This window comes from Naegleria fowleri (genome assembly GCF_008403515.1).
Source record: "Naegleria fowleri strain ATCC 30894 chromosome Unknown tig29, whole genome shotgun sequence".
NCBI lineage: Eukaryota > Heterolobosea > Eutetramitea > Acrasida > Naegleriidae > Naegleria > Naegleria fowleri.
Genome location: NW_025407961.1, coordinates 699,497 through 720,132, shown reverse-complemented (window position 1 = coordinate 720,132; position 20,636 = coordinate 699,497). Strand labels below are relative to the sequence as shown.

Sequence of the window (20,636 nt, the reverse complement as noted above, 5' to 3'; positions counted from 1 at the left end):
ATTTTAATATTTTAATTATCAAAAGACAATATGTCATCCAGGTGTTACTATTCACGAATAAAAGATCTTTGACAAAACTGATGGAGTTTGATGATGTTGTTGTGGTTGCTGCTTTTGGATGCACGAGATGACTTGTTCCTGGATGATATATCCTCATTCCTATAAACTCTCCTTCAATCAACCACAATAGCCAACCACCTATAAACCTCATATTTAACCACGGTAGGGACATCTTAGTTTAGAAACATCTTCAACTATTGCACAACACTAGATGCAATTTTGTGGTCAGATTCAATTCCAACTTGTTGATGATCAACTATTCCTTGCTCACGCATCTTTTGGTTGCACAACTGGATCATGTGCTGCGCAGGCAAATCCATAATGTGATACTTTTTGAAATATTCTTGCTCGAACTCTGACAATATTTCCTTTGCCTCTTGGTATTTGTGTTCAAAGTAGAAGGAACAGCCTTTTTGATATTTGACCCATTTGCTTTTATGCTCCTTGTCAGCAAGTTCGTAAATCCATTCATCCAAAATGATATCCAAACTCTCTCCAACCTCGAACAGCTTTGTTTGTTTTACCGCATACTTCGATGAAGCCACAGACATGTCAGCTGCTAGATCTGCTGTATCGATATATCTCATCGCATAATCCGTACTACAAATCATGAAAATATCTTCAGTGGTTAATATCCCAATATCGTATTGAATTCCCACATCAATAAGAGTTCGCACATTTTTCTGGATGCTTCCAATAATGGTATGTGACTTGAATTCTTCTGTGCCAATATTACCACATTGACACAACTGAGTGGCAAGCGTAACTCTAAAACGTAAATCTTCATATAATTTAGGATTGCTTCTGAAAAGCTCGTATGATCTCCACCGTGTATCCTTAATAGAATTGATTTTCTTAAAAAATTTTGTTCCTGAAGAAACTCCCTTTTGCTCGTGGTTGGGTTGGTGCATTGTTGAATTCCAAGAGACGGTTATATAATTGTTTTCAAATATACCTATTTGTCCTGATGTACTTTTGGTGGTGTTCATGAGGGTCTCATAAATTTCTCCCAAAACCACGAGAATATCCTTATGCTCACAAATCTCAACAATCGAATCAAATCCTTGAATAAAGATGCACATTTGTGTGACGTATCGACCCTCTAATCCAAGTGCAAATAGTTCTTTTGGAGGGGCGACCATCTTTTTTTGAAGAAGTAATTTGCGGGATGAGAGCCTTCGCCCAAGTCCTACTAGGGTTTTTTTGAAATCTTCTTGCTGCATACTTTGGCTTTTTGCATTATTGGACTCCAATTCTTGGAGAATGTGGGTAGGAATGAAGGCTCGATAGCTCTTGATTCGTTTGATCATGTCTAAAAAATTCGTTTGAAGGTCTTGCATTTCTGAAAAGAATAGTTTCTCTGGAGTATCTGGAATGTTGTCAAAATCCATTTCTCCTACACTCTTAACCAATTCAATAAGTCGATAGATGGGTTGAGAAAATTTAAGGGAAGCCAAAATGCCAAATATTATGCCAAATAATAAAATTATGAAGCTAAATCCTAGTGCCACAATGAGAGTAATAACGAGTGTGCTTATGTAGGTCCACTGTTTTACAGAAAATACAATGACCCAATCAATATCCTCTTGCAAACAAATGCGATGTGACGCAATCAGCTCATCAGCATGTGCTACCAGCATGTACTCTCCACATCGCAAATTTTTGAAATTTCCTTCCAACTTTTGCAACAAGGTCTCAGAAATTACAACAGCTCTAGGAATTTCATGCATATTTAGTGATGTTTTTCTTTCATTTCCATTGTAATACGAAAATCTTGGAAAGCTTGAAGAAATTAGATTATTTGTGGTAGACTCAAAAATAAATACCAGCGAATCTGCAATATTTGTGCAAGTTTCACTCAAATAGGAGCCAATTTTCCTCGTCGAAATATCATAGCCAAAATAATAGAAAATTTCTTGATTTTCCACTTGAATACTATTCACTAAGCTTATAAGAACTGCATCAGAATTTCTGGTATCAACATAACTTGGCGTAAAAGAAGGTTCTCCAGGAAAACGCAGTGCCTGATTAATTGTGTTTTCCATGCTCGCTCCAGAAAGAATCTTATTGGGTTTAGTGTTATGCACACAAATGTCATCATCACTTGTTTGGCATTGATACAACAATGTATGAGTGTTGTTTATAACTACTAGCATGTCAACACCATATGCATTGACAATTCCCACAACATTTCCCAACACATCTCCAATGTAGGTTGAGACTGTGGATCCTTTATGAAACTGCTGCTCGCTCTTATAAATTTGATACATGGCTCTCTCCACCCATGTTGAATTGGAAAAATCGAATCCGTATTTCAAAAGATTCTTGCTTGCTTCGGATACTAGTACCACCTCACGTATCGATTGAGTGATAAAGGAAACTATTCCATTGAACTCTTTCAGTCGGTTTTTTTCACTAAGGCTGTAAACACTCGAGCTAAATGTTGGCACCCAAACTAATGTAAGAAGAATCATCGTAAGGAGAATGGAAGAAGAGACAAGTATTAATAGTACAACACGAGACGATTTGAATAATGGAATGATGTTTCTTACTCCTCGTGTGTTGTTTTCATCACCATCTTCCGAATATGTTTCTTCTGTATTTTCTTTCCCTTTCCCTACCACAATGGAGGATGATCTTTTTGTATAAAGTCGTGCGGCTCTTAGATTTGAAATGGGCTCATTCGGAACTGATTGTGTATAGTGATGAAATGGTTGAGAGGATGAGGATGATAGTGGTTGCTGTTGTTGTCGTTGGTGGTGTTCTTGTTGCTTTTCAGAGGGCAGAAGTTGTTGTCCCTCCATACTAATATGATGTTGTGGACCTAGTTGTTGTTGTTGTGGTGGAGGTGATGGAGGTTGTTGTTCTTGATATTCTTCTTCCATTTTCCTCACGAGGCTACGCACATGATTATACTATTCGAGATTTCTAGTGTCCAAAGAGAAGGAATGATTAAAAGTTGTTGAGATTCACTGAAACAGAAGATTCTGGGTTGTTGAATGTTGAAAAATACGATCCCTTTAAAAGAAGAGAGTTCTTCCTCAATCCAATGAAGCTCCTGTGAGAAACAAGGACGAAAAGGAGAGATGAGTGATTGGTGTGTGAGTCTGTCTGAAGGACCGCCTTAATGACTGTTAAGGCTTTCTTTTAAAATTTACGACCGCCAAATGCGCTCTCTCTGGAGTCGTCTCGGATTTCGGAGACAAATTCTAAATGGCGAAAGGAGGACTTCTCTGCTGTGTAGTAGCGCCTCTCGGTGCTGATCGTTCATTACTACTCCTAAAGAGGCCTTTGTGTTGCATCAGACAATACCACAAAAGTACATGAAAAAAGCAGAAGGCTCTCGCAGGGTGTTTTTCCGAAAAAAAATTGAACCCAAAAATTTATTATTCACCTTCGGAAACCGGATCATAGTTGCGATCCTCTCTTGTCACAGCATTACATTGGTAGTGGTTTCACATTAGCGTCGTAAGACTCCCACCTGCCCTTTGTAGGCTTATGATAGATGATACCCTCCAACCGGTGTCGTAGGTTCGTTAATGAGATCTATGATGTAGGGTGGAGTTATTGCCCTGCCGTATTTCAGTGAATAGCACGGACCACCCCCAGAATTCCCATAACAGGTTCATCTCAACACTGGAGAGGCACGCAAATCCCTAAGCTATATAGATTCAAATCACAGGTCCCATAGACCTTCGTTGAATCTAGAAACATCTCCGAATCTTATATGTGTATCATGACGCTGCTAGTTCATTCAGGCTCCCGGCGTTTTTCCGAAAAAAATGATTTCATCTTTTCAAGATGATGAACGACGTATTATGAACAACAACAACAACAACAGAAACATAACGATCAATCCACCCATCCATCATCATCATAAGAATCCACAAGGGAAAAAGAACACTTGGTTGGAGGAATTATTTTGGGACTTGAGAGCCGAGTTCGGAGGTGGAAGAAGTCTTTCCGAGTCGTTTCAGCCACCACTCTATGAGAAGGATATGAATTTGGTGGATCCTTTGCAACAATTTGCTTATCATTCCTTGAAGTATGATCATTTAGGAGGTCCTCCTGATTATTATATTCGTGAATTAAAGAGGAGGCAGAAGAGAAAAAACCAGAAATTAATGAAACCATCATCAGCAGATTCTCATTTACAAGTGGAGGATAATAACGATGGTGATGATGATGAACAATGGGTGGTTGTGTTGGAGCAAAATTTACATCCCAATAGAACTCTTGTCAATCCAAATCACGCGTGGGATGCCTCACCAAGTGTAGCGCCATTAATGAGAAGAATTTTTCAATTTGATAATTTGTTGCATTTTGTCACGGTGTTGATGCATGTTGGATTGATCATTCCATTGGCTACCAATATGATGGGATTGAGTGGAAAACTTAATGAGCTAAACATTGCGTTAGCGAGACGCGAGAGAATGATGAACAACGGCACAAGCCGAGGTATTATCGCATATCTTGTGCAATTTTTTGTGAGAAGATGGTTGGGAGATCATGGTAACAGTGTGAAATAGCAAATTTCACATTTGAGGAATTGAGTTAAAATTCATTCCAATCTGACACCAATATATATTGGTTCAATGCTGAGGGATGGCAGATGGTAGGATTGCACTTGATGTCGACTTTCAATATTTCTTGATTTGGAAATAGGTTGAAAAAGTGCAATACCGAGAGAGAGGCAAAATACATCTTACTCAACTCTCCTTCAACACCGATAATAACACAACAACAAAAAACACACGAAATCACCTTGTTGTCATCATTATGATCATCAACTCTCACAAAATCATACAATTTTTCAAAGATTTTGGAAAACAGTGTAAACAAGATTTAAACAGCCTTTTCAGGAGAAAAACAGGAGACAATTATTTTATTACAACTCCCCACGAACAAAATAGTAGTTGTACATCGTCAGACATCATTTCACCAAATGAAAGCAATCAGCAAAAACAGCCATCATCGCAAGAGGTAAAGAAAAAACGAGAGACACGAAAACGTGTGATACGCCTCATTCTTTACTATGCTTTGGAATATATCATACCGCTATTATGTTTGGCCCTTATTTTGGCAGTTTTACTGTCAGGAGGAATTCCCACATATTGTCTTCCATGTATGTATATTAACTGACAAATATTTTGGATTCAAATTGTACACATAATGAAACCTAATGGAATTCGTTTATTATTGTAAACGCAACACTCATAACCCTCATCTCACTCTCACAGATTTCTACATTGAAGATCCATCTTTGAGTTATCCCGTACACGATCATGATGTTATCCCATTGTGGGAAGTGGCTGCAATATATGTTTTTGCCATTCCCTTTGTGAGCTTTATCATTTTTCATTTGCTTTTTATCAGGAACTTGGTCGATTTTCATCATGCATTAGTAGGATATGTTCAAACAATTGCGCTATGTATGGGAATTACTGCTTTTGGATGGCTTGTTTATGGAGGATATAGACCTACCTTTCTATTGGAATGCAATCCAGATATGAAGATTGTGAATGAACATCGAAAATCTGGAAATCCACTTCTTCCCTACAGATACTATAAACCAACTGAAGTGTGCCAACATCCAGAGAAATTCAGGCTTGCAAATCCCTTAACGACCTCAGGATTTCCCAGTGGACATATCAGTTCAGTGATGGCTGTATGGCTCTTTTTCTTGCTATACTTTGCAGGAAAAGCAGATGTAAGTACTCACAAGTATATTTTGAGATACATAATATCTTCTTCTTCGAATAACATGTTGAGAAAGACATGGAATAGAAGAAAGGGGCAATTCTGGAAAGTCTTCTTGTTTTTCTTACTCTTGCTCGTGCCAGTATGGGTTGGAGTGACGAGAATTGTCACTCTTAAACATTCTGTTTCTCAAGTTGGTAAGTCGGAACTCTCATCTCTTTGTTAACATGCATGCGGTGTGTTCATTGACCTTAATTCATCTCTCCTTCACATATTTAACACCATCCATCATACTATGACATAGTGGTTGGAGGACTGATTGGAATTCTTTCGGCCATGTTGGTCTATCGATACAAATATTGTTCCTTCTTTGGTGTGTAAGTATTTCATGATTGTGAATTGGATTCATCGGTTCAAATGGCATCACTTTCTGTCTTTTAGGGATGCAAAAACACCAAATTATTTCATGTGGGAACGACAACAACCATCAGAACCTTAAATGTGCCATTCACCAATGATGAATTTGTTGCAGAAATTTAGGAAGAATTATTAATAATCAATGCAAGGTTGAAATTATTGTTTATTCTTCAATTTCATTTACTTTTCCTCTCTCTGCTTCAAACAGGATTGGAAGTGATGATGTTTTAAAGTAAATTGAAATGTCATCCATAAATCAATAATTAACAACATGTCAAGTTGGATAAATAATGTTTAGGAAGGAAACGGTGAGTTGTAATTGTGAATCATCATCACGAGAGAGAGAGCGAGTAGAGAGATGGATGTATTTAAAGCATACAAAAATTCAGTTAAATTTCCCAAAATATATATGTGTTGTTCCAAATAAAACTGTAGTGAATTATAATCATCATACATCTATCGGATCGATAAAACTCTCCCTCTACCTTCGTCAGAAGCCTGAGTCATCACAATCTCTACCATCCCTCACTTCTGTTGTGTTGCCATCTCTTTTCTTTTCGTTCTTTTCATCATTCATGAAAAACTGCATGACAAATTGAATGATGACGAAAATGATGGCCAAGTAACACGACAATCACGCCATTTGGGTATTTTTTTAGAGATAATAAAAATTCAAAAAAATTGAATTTTAAATTAATAATTTTAGACGCCAGGGAACAAATTAGTCGATGATGCATCATTATCAAATAATTCGAATAATTGACAATGGTGAATCACCATAACAATGATTCAAAAACCTTACAAATTAGTTTTAAAGAAATTATATAACAAAGTTCTAAACTCATCCAAATGCACAAACTGGAACGACAAGTGTTTGTTGCAATACGTTCGTGTTCGATTTGTAATTGGATATGGGAATTCAATCGTTCCCAAATACGACTCAATACTATTGGGTGAATATTGATTCTTTGCAATCGAAATTTTTGTCGCATTAATACAAATAAAGTGATTCACAGTTGGTACAATGGCGTCATCTTCAATGTGTAAAAAGAAGATTTTTCGACCTCCACTCAAATCCACATTGGTCAATAATTCATAAGGATCGTAATGGAATGGAGGGAATCCCATGGCTGGAGCCTTCACAGGGACCATGGATTTGATGGCATTCATGGCCACTCCTGAAATGGCTTTTCCAGCAATATCTTCGGCAGCTTTTTGAAGAGAACCGACAATGTCACAAGGTGGAGAGTCAACAAAGGCCGCTTTGAAATTCTTTTCGAGAGAGAAGGAAACAAGTGCAGTGGCTCCCCCCTGTGCGTGTGTGTGGTGAATATGTCAATAAATCACATGTGTGAATAATTACAATGTTCATGACCATTTACGAAAATTGAAATTGTTGACAATAATACGTGTTGAAAATGTAAATAATAGACGAGACTCTGTGAAACATACCATTGAAGTTCCAAATAATCCAATACTATTGGTCTTGTTAAGGAATGGATATCTAGCAAGGATGTAATCCATTGCTCCTAAAATATCTAAATGTTCAAAATTGCCAAAGCTAACGTACGGAAGTGGTGCGTAAACTCCTGAATCTCCATGATTTCTCAAATCGACTTGTAAAATATTGTATCCCATATGATAGAGCATGGTACTTGGAAGCATGGATTCTGAGCGATATCTACATACTCGATAACCATGAATGGTAATGATGAATTTGGAGGTGGAATTAATAATGTCCTGTTTCATGAGAGTGGCAGTAATGTTTGCAGGTCCTGCAAATTAAAAAAAGTGTGATATTAAATCAATTGATCATTATTGTGTGTTGATTCATGGTATGTATGACCATTATCAATGTTATTGACATGGTTCAATATTGACATTTTCAGAAATCATTGTACACACACTTACCAAATCCACTCACCCAATCAGGTGTTCGACTCGGAAAATTCACCACTTCCAAATTATTTGAATTCACAAAGAATGGAGCCAATCTCGTTGGCCATTGTGACAATGGTTCCAACAAGGGAGGACATCGATAATTAATGGTAAAATTCGAAGGAGAATTTCCTCGAAATTCATCACAATCGTATGAAATGTCCACTGCGAATGCAATATTCCACAAAACAGAACCCACTGAAAACCATGCAATTAATATAAGGGCTGCAATGGCTGCACACAACACGGCACATGAAATGGAGAGACAAATTAAGACACGACAACAAATTTGTTTGCCCGTGAGTTTGGAACGACGGACTTTCTCGGAGGCTGGAATGTCATCAAGCATGGAAATGGAAGGACTCATATGATGATGGTGTAGTGATGGTGGTTGTTATTATTGGATTGTGAGCTTGGCAAACGACAAGTTGTTGTTGTTGTGGAAGATCAACGAGTTGGTGGTTATGAACTTGTTCTGGTCAATGAGATGTGAATAATGAATGTGTGAAGAGTGGTGGTGGTGTTGTTTGGTAATTAATCACACAATAGTTGAACGGGAGACGACTAATCAGTGGTGGTGGCGGCGGTAGTTGTGGATGATGACAACACTGCTGCCGGGGTCTCTTCTTCAGAATCTCGAATAACTCGTTGTGTTTGGTTAAAAACGTCAAACAAGGAACAAGTGTGTGTGAAATGATTTTTTTTGAGATGAAAGCAAGTGACATGAGGGTTTCATCCACGTGAATGGGGCAACAAGCCTTGAAACAAACATCACTTTTCTTTGACAACAGTGGTGGTGTGAACAAGGTTCTGTTGCCTCTTTTCAAAATAAAGGATCACTTCTCGGGTGTGTGGCAATGGTCGTCTTTTTATCAACATTTGATCGATAGGACAAACCCTAAGGGAAAACTCACTAATGATCTCTATCTATTGAGATATTGACCATACATCTCGTCATATTCTGCCATGTATTCTTCAATTTCATCTTCCTCTTCTTCGTATTCTTCTCCATCTTCACCGACCAATAGATTATCTCCACTGGCATAATTATGATGCTTGACCAACGTGCTTGCTGCAGATTTGTCCAAACGGACAGAAGGCAACTTGGATTTCTTCTTCTTCTTCTTCTTTGTTTCAGCAGTGTTTGCCTGTTGAGTTTGTGTGTCTTGTGGATTCAAATATGAATCGATCAATGCAAATATTTCCTTGTTGGAAATGAGGTCAATTCGTTTGTTCTTATCCCAAAAGACATGTTGATCTCGATAAATCAATGTTTGAATACGATGCTCTGGTAAATCTTCTTTCAATTCAGAATTTTCATATTCACTGTATGCAATCAGTACATCTCCTTCAAATCGATCCTTATAAATCATGCTCAGATTCGAGAGGACATCCGATAATTGATCGTCCCAATGCAATCGATCTAACACTTCTTTACATGTTTGAAAACGTTCCTTCTTTTGATTCAGCAATTCATATTCTTCTGCAGTGAGTCCTTCGGCCGATGAGGTGGTTGAGGAAGATGCTGCCTTCATCTTGATGAAATTTTGTTGTGTTGGAGATGAAGCAAGAAGGACGGAAGAAGAACCAGTGGGGGACTGGGATGATCTAGCTCTGCTCATCATCATGTTACTACTATTGATTGGAGAGGTAGAAAGGGAAGGATGATGATTTGCGTGTTGTACATATTGTTGCTGTTGGTGATAATGTTGTTGTTGTTGTTGAGGAATGGGTCTGGAATGGGACATGATTTACAAAAGTAAAGTAATGAATAACAAATATTGGGTACAAAGTTAATATAAAGTTAAATATATATACAAAGTAAATGATCGGATGATACTAAAGTACAATGAGAATAATGAAATGATGATTCAACTCTATTCAGAGATCAACTCAATTCTAAAAGTGCAGCACGTTTCGGAAAGTCGAGCAGCACTAATTTTTTCTTCTTTGAAAATCGCGTTTGATGGACGAATGAAAATGGAGCAAACATGTTCATGGTTGGATCGGTCCGATCATCTCCGCAGAGTTGGTGATGAATGGTCATTCCATCTGATCAATAGTGAAGAAGAAGAAGAAAAGGGACAGCCTAACACAAGCCTCAATAAAATTTCAACTTCAAAATATACATTTTTGAATACTGATTTTAGAATAGCCTTACCATCAATTCTAGCATGCTCCATTACCAAAAGCAGAAGAAGAATGTGTGGATAACATCACTCGCACTGCATCATTCACTTTCATTGTTACCTTCTTCTATCAATTCATCGAAAGCAGAGTTGCGCAACCAATAAGTTGAACAAGTTTTTTTTTTCTCTCTTCTTGAAAAAAAATACCTTCTTACCACACGATTCAATTTTTTCATCATCAAACATTTTTTTCTAATTTAAATCATCATCACCAGCGAATATTAATCATCATCAATAATTATAAAAAACAACAATAACAACACAATGGCTACAAATTCTTACGAGCCCATTATTGGAGAGGAATTAAATTATAAAGGAGTCTTGCTTCCACCTCCATTCAAGGATGCCAAGATTAATCCTGAGGACAATTTGATTGAACAAGACATTAATATCGATCCTAAAAAGTTACATCCACTCACTCCTGAAGTCATTTCTCGTCAGGCCACCATCAACATTGGTACAATTGGACACGTTGCACACGGTAAGTCAACAGTCGTGAGAGCCATCTCCGGCGTAAAGACCATTCGTTTCAAGAATGAAATGGTCCGTAACATTACCATCAAGCTCGGTTACGCCAATGCAAAGATTTACTTGTGCAAGGATCCAAAATGTCCAAGGCCTGAATGTTATACATCACAAGGATCATCCCATGTGGATCGTTTTCCTTGTGAAATTGAAGGCTTTCGTGGTGAATATGAATTGGTACGACACGTTTCTTTTGTTGACTGTCCTGGACACGATATTCTCATGGCTACCATGTTGAACGGTGCCGCAGTCATGGATGCTGCTTTACTTTTGATTGCTGGTAATGAACCATGTCCTCAACCACAAACATCTGAACACTTAGCTGCTGTAGAAATTATGAAATTGAAACATATTATTATTTTACAAAATAAGATTGACTTGGTCAAGGAATCTGATGCATTGAATCAATATGACGAAATTAAGCGCTTCGTGAAAGGAACAGTTGCCGATAGCTCTCCAATCATTCCAATTTCTGCCCAATTGAAATACAACATTGATGTTGTATGTGAACATATTGTTAAGCAAATTCCAATTCCTGTTCGTGATTTCACAAGCTCACCAAGACTCATTGTCATTCGTAGTTTCGACGTTAACAAGCCAGGTGAATCTGTCGAAAATCTTAAAGGAGGTGTTGCTGGTGGTTCAATTCTTCAAGGAGTCTTAAAGGTTGGAGATGAAATTGAAGTTCGTCCAGGTATTGTCACAAAGGAAAAGGATGGTACCATCAAGTGTAGACCAATTAAGAGCAAAATTGTGAGTTTATTTGCTGAAGAAAACTCGTTGCAATATGCTGTTCCAGGAGGTTTGATTGGTGTCGGAACAAAGATTGATCCAACTCTTACTCGTGCTGATCGTTTGGTTGGTCAAGTTTTGGGTGAAGTTGGTAAATTACCAGAAGTTTATACTGAATTGGAAATTTCATACTTCTTGTTGAGAAGACTTTTGGGTGTTAAGACTGACTCTGAAAAGAAGGGTAAAATTCAAAAGTTGCAAAAGAACGAAGTTCTCATGATCAACATTGGTTCCACATCCACTGGTGGTAAAATTGTGGCTGTTAAGGCAGACTTGACAAAGATTGTCCTCACACAACCGGTCTGTACACAAGTTGGTGAAAAGTTGGCTCTCTCAAGAAGAGTTGACAACCATTGGAGATTGATTGGTTGGGGCAGTATTGTAAGATTGAGTAGTGAGCAAACAAAACACGGATTGGGACTCGACATGAGCGGAGCTTCTATAGTTCCAGAAAGTGGTTTGAGAGGCGATCAACAATACGACGTCACAGCAGAAGCTGGAGCAGCAGCCGACAACACTGAAGAGGATCAAGGCGATGAAAATGCTGGCGATGAAGATCAAGAGTAAGCTCTATTGTATCACTTTTAAACCTGTGATTGATTGACTGTGTCAAACAAGTTTAGCAAGATAAACTATTAATTATTATTATTGTTTTGTTCAGTTGTTTTTCATGAGCGTTTTGAAATATTTCCAAACATCAAGGCAATGTTGGAGTTGAGGTCAATCGTTACAGGCATCTTTATTGTGACCTTGAGCTCTATTGCTCCTCATCTTCCATTTCTTCATCATCTTCCTCGTCGCTCCCTTCTACATCATCTCCTATGGACATTTCATTAGAATACGATGTGGTAATGCCCAATTCTGCTGCTAAATATTCCTTCAAAGAATGGTAGGTAGTGAGATAACCTATTTTTTGCAAAGCATCTCTTAGAGGATATTCCTCTTGTTTCACTTGGGCAATATTGTCACAAATGAACAGAGTTCCTTCCTTGTCTCTGAACAGTGGTAGAATGTATTTCTTAATTGCTATTTTCACATCTTCCACAGTGACCTTTCCAATGTCTTGCAAACTATCATAAAAATTCTTCGATCCTCCAAATAAGGTGTTCGACAAGAATCGCACTTGGCACGCAGAAATAATTGTCTCCGCGCCATGCAATTTGTCCACAATCACTGTAGCTCTTGCAGAATTCAGCACATTTTCATTCAATACAAACACGCTTTCTTTCGACTCATCATCCGAGCAAACTGCTTCCAAAATCGCCTTGCATTCAGCAAATGTTTTTGAAATGTTACTCACACGTGAGAGGTACAACGAAACAGTTCCCTTTTCAACATTCGACGAAATGGATGAACCATAGCACAATCCTTTGCCTCTAAGCTTAACCCAGAACGGACCTTCTTCCATAGTGAGGAAATTAATGGCAACGCTCAATGCGTGTCTGTCATGATACAACTCATAGTTCGTAATTCCCCTGTGAGTTTTAATGAGATTGCCAGAGTCCGCACTTCCCATTCCAAGTAAAATTCCTCTTCCTTCTGACATGTTTGTTAATTCATTTGTCCATTTACATAGTCTATGGTATGGCTCAAGCTTTAAAGATTCATCATTATTCTTTGGATTAAACACGGAAGCCCATGTGGACATGATATCCTTATAGTTATTGGGTCCGAAATAATTGACATCTAAAACCACATGAATTCGAATATTCTCTGGCTTGTTCAGAATATTTCTGAGACGATTCAAATCGTCAATGACGGTTTCTGGATGTGTTTTCAGTTTGGCCAAAGTTTCATTCAAAAACTTTTCTTGAAGCAAAAAGCTTGTGACATTGTGGTTCGATTGAGGTTGCACCAACATGTGTTTCAAGCCTTGACTCATGACTGCCTCTGGTGATACCTTAGATAATGGTATTTCGCTGAGAAGTACTTGAATCTTGGTTTCAATAATTTCTGGAGTATAAATGGTATCATGGAGGAAATGTTTTGTCCATTCGGCTAAGCGATGATACTTGTCAATCTCAAAAGTAAGTCGAAACTGCAATAATTCTGCGAATAAGGAGGCATGGAAATTTCGACTTGATTCTTGATGGTCTTGATAGCCACAACCATAACTGTACGACACTGACTCTCGCATCAATGACATGATAACTTGGTCTTTTTTCACATATTGATCGTCGTATTTCAAGTCACATGAAAAGTTCACAGCCAAAAAGAGAGGAATGTACATTTTGAGTTCGAGTGGAATGTTAGAGGAATCCATCATGCAAAACAAGTCCACAAATTGAGACGGTATGGAAGACAATTGGAAGAAAAATGGTAATGGTATTGTGTGATTTTCAAGTAATTGTTCCAACTTTTTGTCGTATTCAGTCTTGCTAAAGTTTGGGTTGTTGTCGTTTCTGTAGGTGGCGACATGAATTTCTTCAATTTTCGCCAAAGATGGAATTGGAAATTGTTCCTCGAGAGTTTTTTGATCGAGCGACCTCGCATTGTCTAATTCTGCTTTGGCAAGACGTTCCTCAAGTTCTTTGAGTTTCTGCTCGCCCAACGCTTTCTTTTGTTGTTCGAGTCGTTGCATGTTTTCTTCTGAAAGCTCTCGTACTCTCTCCGAAGATGGAGATGCATACAATGCTACAAATGGTGGCTTGAGTATGTATGTTTCAATCAGATCTTTCCAATATTGTTCATCTTTCTGTAACAGAATGGAGGCATGTTTCGAAGCATCGAGAAGATTTCTACAATCCTCATTGCTGGTACTATACAGAAAATCTTCGATTAAATCATGTGAGAAGGTTTCATGTGGGTTTGTTTCGAATTGACGAAGAACGTCAAGCTTATCTCGATTAATAACAAGTCTTAAATAATCCAAATCAATTTTGATATTTCTCATGAAATCGAAAAATTTGTCGACGATGAGTTTAACCTTATCAGCCTCTACATTGAGGAACCACACCCGATGAATATTATCAAAACTCTTCTCCACTCCACAGTACAAATCGGCACAACAAATATCACCACTTTCATTTTCAACCAATTCTTTTCGAAGTGGAGCAATATCACCAACTGTCAAGCAATTCCACAAAGTATCCAATGCATAGGATGTCAACAGGTCTTTCCATGGAGCTGCCCTCCATCCGATAACCACATGATGTCCAGATGTTTCATCATCAGAGGGATAGACAATTTCTTTTGTAACTGATTGTGTGAGTGGAGGCAGAGGAGTTTTCCACACTGTGAATTCTGACATTGGATCCTCGATTTTTGTAAGGGAAAGAATTTTTTGTTCCATTGGTTGCACAGCATCAATTAGTTCTTCTGGTGTTGTGTTACCAACGACAATGATGTTGAAATTTTTGGGTGAATAATACTCGTGGTGAAATTTTCGAACTTTTTCGACTGTCAATTCACGTAAATTGGCAACTTTTCCTCCGTAATTATATTGATAACCTTCACTGCCATCATACATCACTTCATTGAACAAATTGTAAATTAATTCATCAGGAGAATTCTCTCTTCCTAGCATTTCATTGTACACAACTCCAGAATCTTGACCATTTCCATCAATGTGATGAATTTCAGTCAAAAATCCAGAATCTGTCAAAGAAGGATACAAGATGTGATCCAAATACACGGGCAATAACCGATAGAATCCCTCTGTTCCAGCAGTAGTCAATTCAAACGTAGTATTTGTACTCTGAGTGAAAGCATTGGTTCCCTGAGCGAAACAACGATTAGCCACCTTGTCCAACAATCCTTTGAAAGGATAATCTTGTGAGCCTAAAAACACCATATGCTCCAATACGTGAGGAATACCATCATGGTCCGATGGTCTTGTTCGTAGTGTCATGTAAGCCTTCATGATGGGTGAGCTTATTTTGGCGAGAGTAATGTACAAGCCAGTTCGAGTGGACCGATACTTGTACACTGCTCCATAATTAAAGAATTGAAAGGAATCTATGAGTTTGAAATCCTTGTACGTTTCAAGAGGTGGAGAAGAAACTGTTGAAATTTCATGTTGAGAAGTCATGTTTTATGAAATGGATTGAGAAATCTCGGAAGAATTTTGTGTATGAAATTTAGAAAATCTCGGAATCAATGATAATTGGGAGAATAATGTATTCAATGTCTACAATTGCTGCTGTTGGAGAAAGGTAATCCAGTGATTGCAAAATGAATCAACAATGAGAATTGAATCTGGCCAAAAACTTGAAAAATTCCAAATGAAAAATCAAAAGATGGAATTGTGGCTATTTTTTGGAATTGAAATTAAATATTGAGTGGATGTTCCCTAGATCGTTGAATTATAATTCAAATTTACCATTCCCTACACAGAACGAAAAGATCACACAAATGCCGACTGTTTGGTGAATACGTTTGAGTAACGAGTTGTTTCTTAAATAAATCCTCTGGTTTCACATGATATTTGGGTTTCCAAAAGAAGAATCCTAAATAAGCTGTCGAGCAAAGTTGATAGTGTTGAGAATGGGTAGGATTGGTATATTCGTTAGAGGAGTGATAAATGGATGATATGTCAGATATGGCATTAATAATTAAATCTCGATCGAGAGAATTGGACATGAGGAATCGATACGATCGTGAGGCACATGTCACGTGAGCAATTACTTGAATGGATGAAGCGGTGGTGCTTAAACATTCAATTTTAATGTTGGGAGGATAAGGAAAGGAGGAAAGGAACTGCTTTGAAAAAACGATGCGAACAGCTTTGCCGTCTTGAACAGTCCATAAAGTGTTACTCTCTGAGGGGTTGCGAGTGGAAGTTCAATTGTGGTTCAATGCATGTGTATGAAGGCAAAAGCGTTTTGTGTTTTTGTTGTTGTTGATGGAGTGTTGGTAGTTGAGGGTGTGAAAATATGTGAATATATTAAGGTGCTGCCCATCATCAAGATACTTACTCTTTAACATGTAAATTTTGTAATATTCACAAGCAATGTCGATAATGGGATCTGAGAGATGAGTGTCCACGCATTTGCAATGCGTCAAACCATAACAACAGCTTTCAGAGACTCCAATTTCATTCGTATAGTTGCATCCTGTGACATAGAGTTTGCCATCTCTGGTGAGTGCTGCAATATTGTGATCTCCACAACATGCCTTTACAAAAAATTCATTTGGTGGCGAAGGAATTCGTTTGAAGGTTCGTTGCTGAACGACGATTTTGGGCAATCCAAGATCTCCCAAATCATTGGAACCAATTCCCAACAAACGTCCTCGATTGGTGATGGCAACAATGGTAAAAGCGGCCGAGGTCAAAAACGTCACATATTCATTCGCCTCCAATTCCTGTTCCAACGATGTCAACCAAATCAAATCTCGATTCAATGCAATACTTTTTGCATCGTGTGAGGTCTGTATCATTTGTCCCGTTCGAATATTCACAGCATGAGATCCTCCCACGAGAATTGACTCTGTGAAATTACAGACCGATGAAAACAAACACACAATACTACAACTTTCTGGCACTGCAAAACATTCGCCATTCGGGAGAGTGTGATATTTCGTGGCACTCGGATAACTCGATGAATGAATGCTACTTGTGTTGTTGCACTTGTTCTGATTGTGTTCATGAGGATGATCATCCGTAGTCGTAAGGACACCCTCATTGACCTTTCGAACATACAATCGATCCACCAATAAGGCTGTATGATTGTAGCCTGCAGCTGCTTGATAGACTCTCAAAGAATGGCATGCATTGCCGAGTCCATTCGTGATATCAAAAAAACCATTGTGATTATTGCAGCTGTTAGGATGATTGGAAGAGTGAGTGGCATGACGGCTCATCACATTATGAGAATAACATTTAAAATCATCAGTGATCACAAAATTATTCGTCGTGCAATTACGTGAGCAGGCACCAATCACTCGACGTTGTGGTTCAATCGTTTTCATCATACGTGCCAAAGCATTCAATACAAATTTATCGGAACAACACACGAGAGGAATGCGAGGCTCTTCATCAAGACTATACACGAGGTCCGTATTATTGAACTGAAGATGAGAGATGAGAGGGGACGAAATTGGAATGGATGATGGAGAAGAAAATGATGATGATGGAGGTGGTGGTTGACAGGACCTCGAATTTCCAATCCGAGCTTCACTACCAGAATTGGATGCGAGCATTTTTTTGAGCATAATCCTTCGTGCTGGTAATCTACCGTTCCATCCTTAACAACCTCAAAGAGTTACTATCAGAAAAGTGTCTTCAAAGGTTTATGAGTGAGAAGGAAGGAACATTGATAAGAAGATTCAAAGTTGTTGTGAATAGGAATATACTTACAAGAACATTAGGATTAAATTTGCAAGTGAGTTTAATTATTGAGGATTTGGACACCGATTTTCATGTTGATAATATTCAAAGAAAAGAATTCAAATCGCAAAGTACCCTCACAATACAAATAGCCAAGCCAGACGAACTCCAAAAGCTCATGTTGCTGCTTGGCAGGGGTTGTCTAGTGTTCAAACTCCGGCAACTCCAAAACAAATGAAAACACCAAAAACCATGATACCCGTTTACCACCACTTGTGGTTTTTTCTTCTACTTCTTCTTTTCACTTTCCTTGTTCTCTCCACTTGCTTAGTGAAGGCTAATCACAACTCACTCCTTCATCGCATTCCCGTTCATGACAACGCTTTCATTAAATTGATCAATAAATTCACAAACCAACGATGGCAGGCAGGAGTCAACAATGTCTTTGCAAACATGACACTAGGTCAAATACAACAACAAATTTCAAGAAACAGCATTTCTCTTCGCGAAAGAGATCCCTTTCAACCCAATGTTCTTCCATCTTTTCATAAAAGATGTTCAAATCTTCCGATCGAATACTCTCTTCTTTCCGATCCATTATACTTTAACTGCACTCAACTGCATTCAATTCGCCATGACATGAATTGCGGATGTTGGGCCTTTGCCATTGCTGAAGCAGTGGGTGATCGGTTCTGTGTGACCTCAAAGACTCTCATCAATCATGTCCTCTCGCCTCAATGGTTGATTTCATGTGACAAGAATGATGGAGGTTGTGAGAGTGGTTCATTCGACACTGGTTTGCAATTCGTGGAACAAGTAGGATTAGGTAGGTTTTCGAGTGAATGATGAATAATTAAAAAAGTCATTACAATATGAATGTGTTTACAATTCGTTCTAAGTGACTGAATCGTGTGTCCCATTTGAAGCGAATGATAACATGGCTTGTCCTTCGTATTGTTCAAACAATGGACAACCCATCACGCGCACATTTAAAACCACACATTCACGCCTCTTTAACGTAACTGATATGGAATCAGTTCAAAGAAGCATTCTCTCGAGTGGAACTATTATTGCAGGAATGAAAGTTTATCGAGATTTTCTCAACTATAAAAGTGGAGTCTATCATCATGTCGCAGGATCGTGGTTGTTTAATTTGGCTGTAAAAATTGTTGGATGGGGAGTTCAGCAAGGTACAGGAGTGCCTTATTGGATTGCAGCAAATTCTTGGAGTTCGGTAGGTGTATGGATGTGTTTTGCAATTAATTTCTATTTGTTGTTTGACCATGACTTGACTTTTCTCGAAATCATGTTCGAACATTAGGAATGGGGAATGAATGGATATTTTTTGATAGCAAGAAACCAAAACGAGTGTGAACTGGAAATGAACATGTGGGAGACGACTCCGGTCTTGCCTTCCCAACCCTACAGCATGCTCGAGAAGAAGTGGAATTAAGGTAACACAAGTATGTGGTTCCGTTCCACCCAAATAAACCTTTTCGATTGTGACCAATCTCTTGAGCTTTCTCATCTTTTGCTTCTTGTGAGTAGCAACTAGATTCTTCTAAAATAGGAAACGGGCAACACGAATGAACATGCAATAAGTAATCAAGTTGACATGGATTTCATAGTTTCGAAAGGACAAAAAATTTTAAAAAATGAGTTCCGTTCAGCTCGACGAAAGTGTCTTGAAGGCCCTAAAGGAGTTTTGTAAGAATGAGAAGGAAATTTTGGGAGCAGCTATTTTTGATTCAAACGGAGCATTGATTGTGAGTGAATATAAACAATCCATACCTCCAGAACAGTTAAAGTATGGTTGAGTTGTAAATTGTATTAATATTTTTATATTTTTTAATATTTGGTGATGATGATTGTATTTTAAAAACACTATAATCATCCGATGTTCTGTTGCTTGGTGACTACGATTAATACTCAACGATGAAACAATGAATACTATTGCTGATATCAAATTAATATTACTTCAATGACGAATCGAATCCATACCTCCTGATCTGTATGAACTTTTTGATAATTCTTAATGATGGTATTGGAATCAACTCGCATCCTTTAAATTGATAATCCTCTTCTGATAATTACCAACAACTTCATATGGAAACATTTCGTTTGTTTGGGATATATTCACATCGATGTTCTCTACAATGTTCGGACGCAACTCTCTCTGTCAACAACATTTCCAACAAACAACAGAGCCTTCACTAATATTTTCTTTTCTGAAGATGATGCCTTCTCGAGTGGACTTCTCCTCTTTGACACTTTATATGATGTTCATCGATTCTATCCCAATGAAAAGCCATCACTAGTATACGGAAGAAGAAACGGAGATAAATCCGATTCGGAAGGAATTGGTGTGTTACGTGTGATGGATTCTGACGCATTGTGTGGACAAACTCTCTTTTTGGTGACTACCTTCAAGTTGCCTTGCCTTACAACAAGAGCTATTACCCATCTCAGAGATTATGCAAGAAAATACCGTACGTATTTTGAAAATGATAATTTTGATTGTTTATATCAAAGTGGTTTCGTTCATAAATTTATGACAATAACAAAACGATGTGGATGTTTGTGAATCAAATTTATGATGATTTTCCAACACCTCTAAAATATGCTGACCACGGAACGTTCGAATTTTGGAATTTCATTGTTTCTATAGTCATGAAGTCATCCAAATAACTGGATTAACAATCACATTTTGTATATAATAAATTACTGATAACTTATTGTTGCTTACG

General features: G+C 38.0%; 10 protein-coding genes across 10 annotated transcripts; 5 read left to right on the top strand and 5 right to left on the bottom strand.

Moving 5' to 3' along the window:
• Positions 1 to 254: 254 nt before the first annotated feature.
• On the bottom strand, positions 255 to 2,945 carry FDP41_002549 (uncharacterized protein; the record flags this gene model as incomplete). The annotated part of the gene is made up of 1 exon (XM_044705755.1): positions 255 to 2,945. One exon carries the CDS (start codon positions 2,943 to 2,945, stop codon positions 255 to 257), a length of 2,691 nt encoding a protein of 896 aa, XP_044563442.1.
• An 897-nt stretch (positions 2,946 to 3,842) lies between these two features.
• FDP41_002548 (uncharacterized protein) lies at positions 3,843 to 4,589 on the top strand (the record flags this gene model as incomplete). The annotated part of the gene is made up of 1 exon (XM_044705754.1): positions 3,843 to 4,589. One exon carries the CDS (start codon positions 3,843 to 3,845, stop codon positions 4,587 to 4,589), a length of 747 nt encoding a protein of 248 aa, XP_044563441.1.
• A 250-nt stretch (positions 4,590 to 4,839) lies between these two features.
• On the top strand, positions 4,840 to 6,259 carry FDP41_002547 (uncharacterized protein; the record flags this gene model as incomplete). Its single annotated transcript, XM_044705753.1, has 5 exons — positions 4,840 to 5,185; positions 5,301 to 5,770; positions 5,837 to 5,957; positions 6,065 to 6,137; positions 6,202 to 6,259. The coding sequence occupies 5 exons, from the start codon at positions 4,840 to 4,842 to the stop codon at positions 6,257 to 6,259; spliced, it is 1,068 nt and encodes a 355-aa protein (XP_044563440.1).
• A 716-nt stretch (positions 6,260 to 6,975) lies between these two features.
• FDP41_002546 (uncharacterized protein) lies at positions 6,976 to 8,482 on the bottom strand (the record flags this gene model as incomplete). Its single annotated transcript, XM_044705752.1, has 3 exons — positions 6,976 to 7,488; positions 7,630 to 7,952; positions 8,089 to 8,482. 3 exons carry the CDS (start codon positions 8,480 to 8,482, stop codon positions 6,976 to 6,978), a joined length of 1,230 nt encoding a protein of 409 aa, XP_044563439.1.
• Positions 8,483 to 9,038: 556 nt separating this feature from the next.
• Positions 9,039 to 9,863, bottom strand: FDP41_002545 (uncharacterized protein; the record flags this gene model as incomplete). Its single annotated transcript, XM_044705751.1, has 1 exon — positions 9,039 to 9,863. One exon carries the CDS (start codon positions 9,861 to 9,863, stop codon positions 9,039 to 9,041), a length of 825 nt encoding a protein of 274 aa, XP_044563438.1.
• Positions 9,864 to 10,568: 705 nt separating this feature from the next.
• FDP41_002544 (uncharacterized protein) lies at positions 10,569 to 12,188 on the top strand (the record flags this gene model as incomplete). The annotated part of the gene is made up of 1 exon (XM_044705750.1): positions 10,569 to 12,188. The coding sequence occupies one exon, from the start codon at positions 10,569 to 10,571 to the stop codon at positions 12,186 to 12,188; it is 1,620 nt and encodes a 539-aa protein (XP_044563437.1).
• A 190-nt stretch (positions 12,189 to 12,378) lies between these two features.
• Positions 12,379 to 15,651, bottom strand: FDP41_002543 (uncharacterized protein; the record flags this gene model as incomplete). Its single annotated transcript, XM_044705749.1, has 1 exon — positions 12,379 to 15,651. The coding sequence occupies one exon, from the start codon at positions 15,649 to 15,651 to the stop codon at positions 12,379 to 12,381; it is 3,273 nt and encodes a 1,090-aa protein (XP_044563436.1).
• Positions 15,652 to 15,938: 287 nt separating this feature from the next.
• On the bottom strand, positions 15,939 to 17,762 carry FDP41_002542 (uncharacterized protein; the record flags this gene model as incomplete). Its single annotated transcript, XM_044705748.1, has 2 exons — positions 15,939 to 16,381; positions 16,538 to 17,762. The coding sequence occupies 2 exons, from the start codon at positions 17,760 to 17,762 to the stop codon at positions 15,939 to 15,941; spliced, it is 1,668 nt and encodes a 555-aa protein (XP_044563435.1).
• A 92-nt stretch (positions 17,763 to 17,854) lies between these two features.
• Positions 17,855 to 19,342, top strand: FDP41_002541 (uncharacterized protein; the record flags this gene model as incomplete). Its single annotated transcript, XM_044705747.1, has 4 exons — positions 17,855 to 17,944; positions 18,001 to 18,715; positions 18,789 to 19,123; positions 19,211 to 19,342. 4 exons carry the CDS (start codon positions 17,855 to 17,857, stop codon positions 19,340 to 19,342), a joined length of 1,272 nt encoding a protein of 423 aa, XP_044563434.1.
• Positions 19,343 to 19,544: 202 nt separating this feature from the next.
• FDP41_002540 (uncharacterized protein) lies at positions 19,545 to 20,577 on the top strand (the record flags this gene model as incomplete). Its single annotated transcript, XM_044705746.1, has 3 exons — positions 19,545 to 19,696; positions 20,095 to 20,378; positions 20,558 to 20,577. 3 exons carry the CDS (start codon positions 19,545 to 19,547, stop codon positions 20,575 to 20,577), a joined length of 456 nt encoding a protein of 151 aa, XP_044563433.1.
• Positions 20,578 to 20,636: the final 59 nt, after the last annotated feature.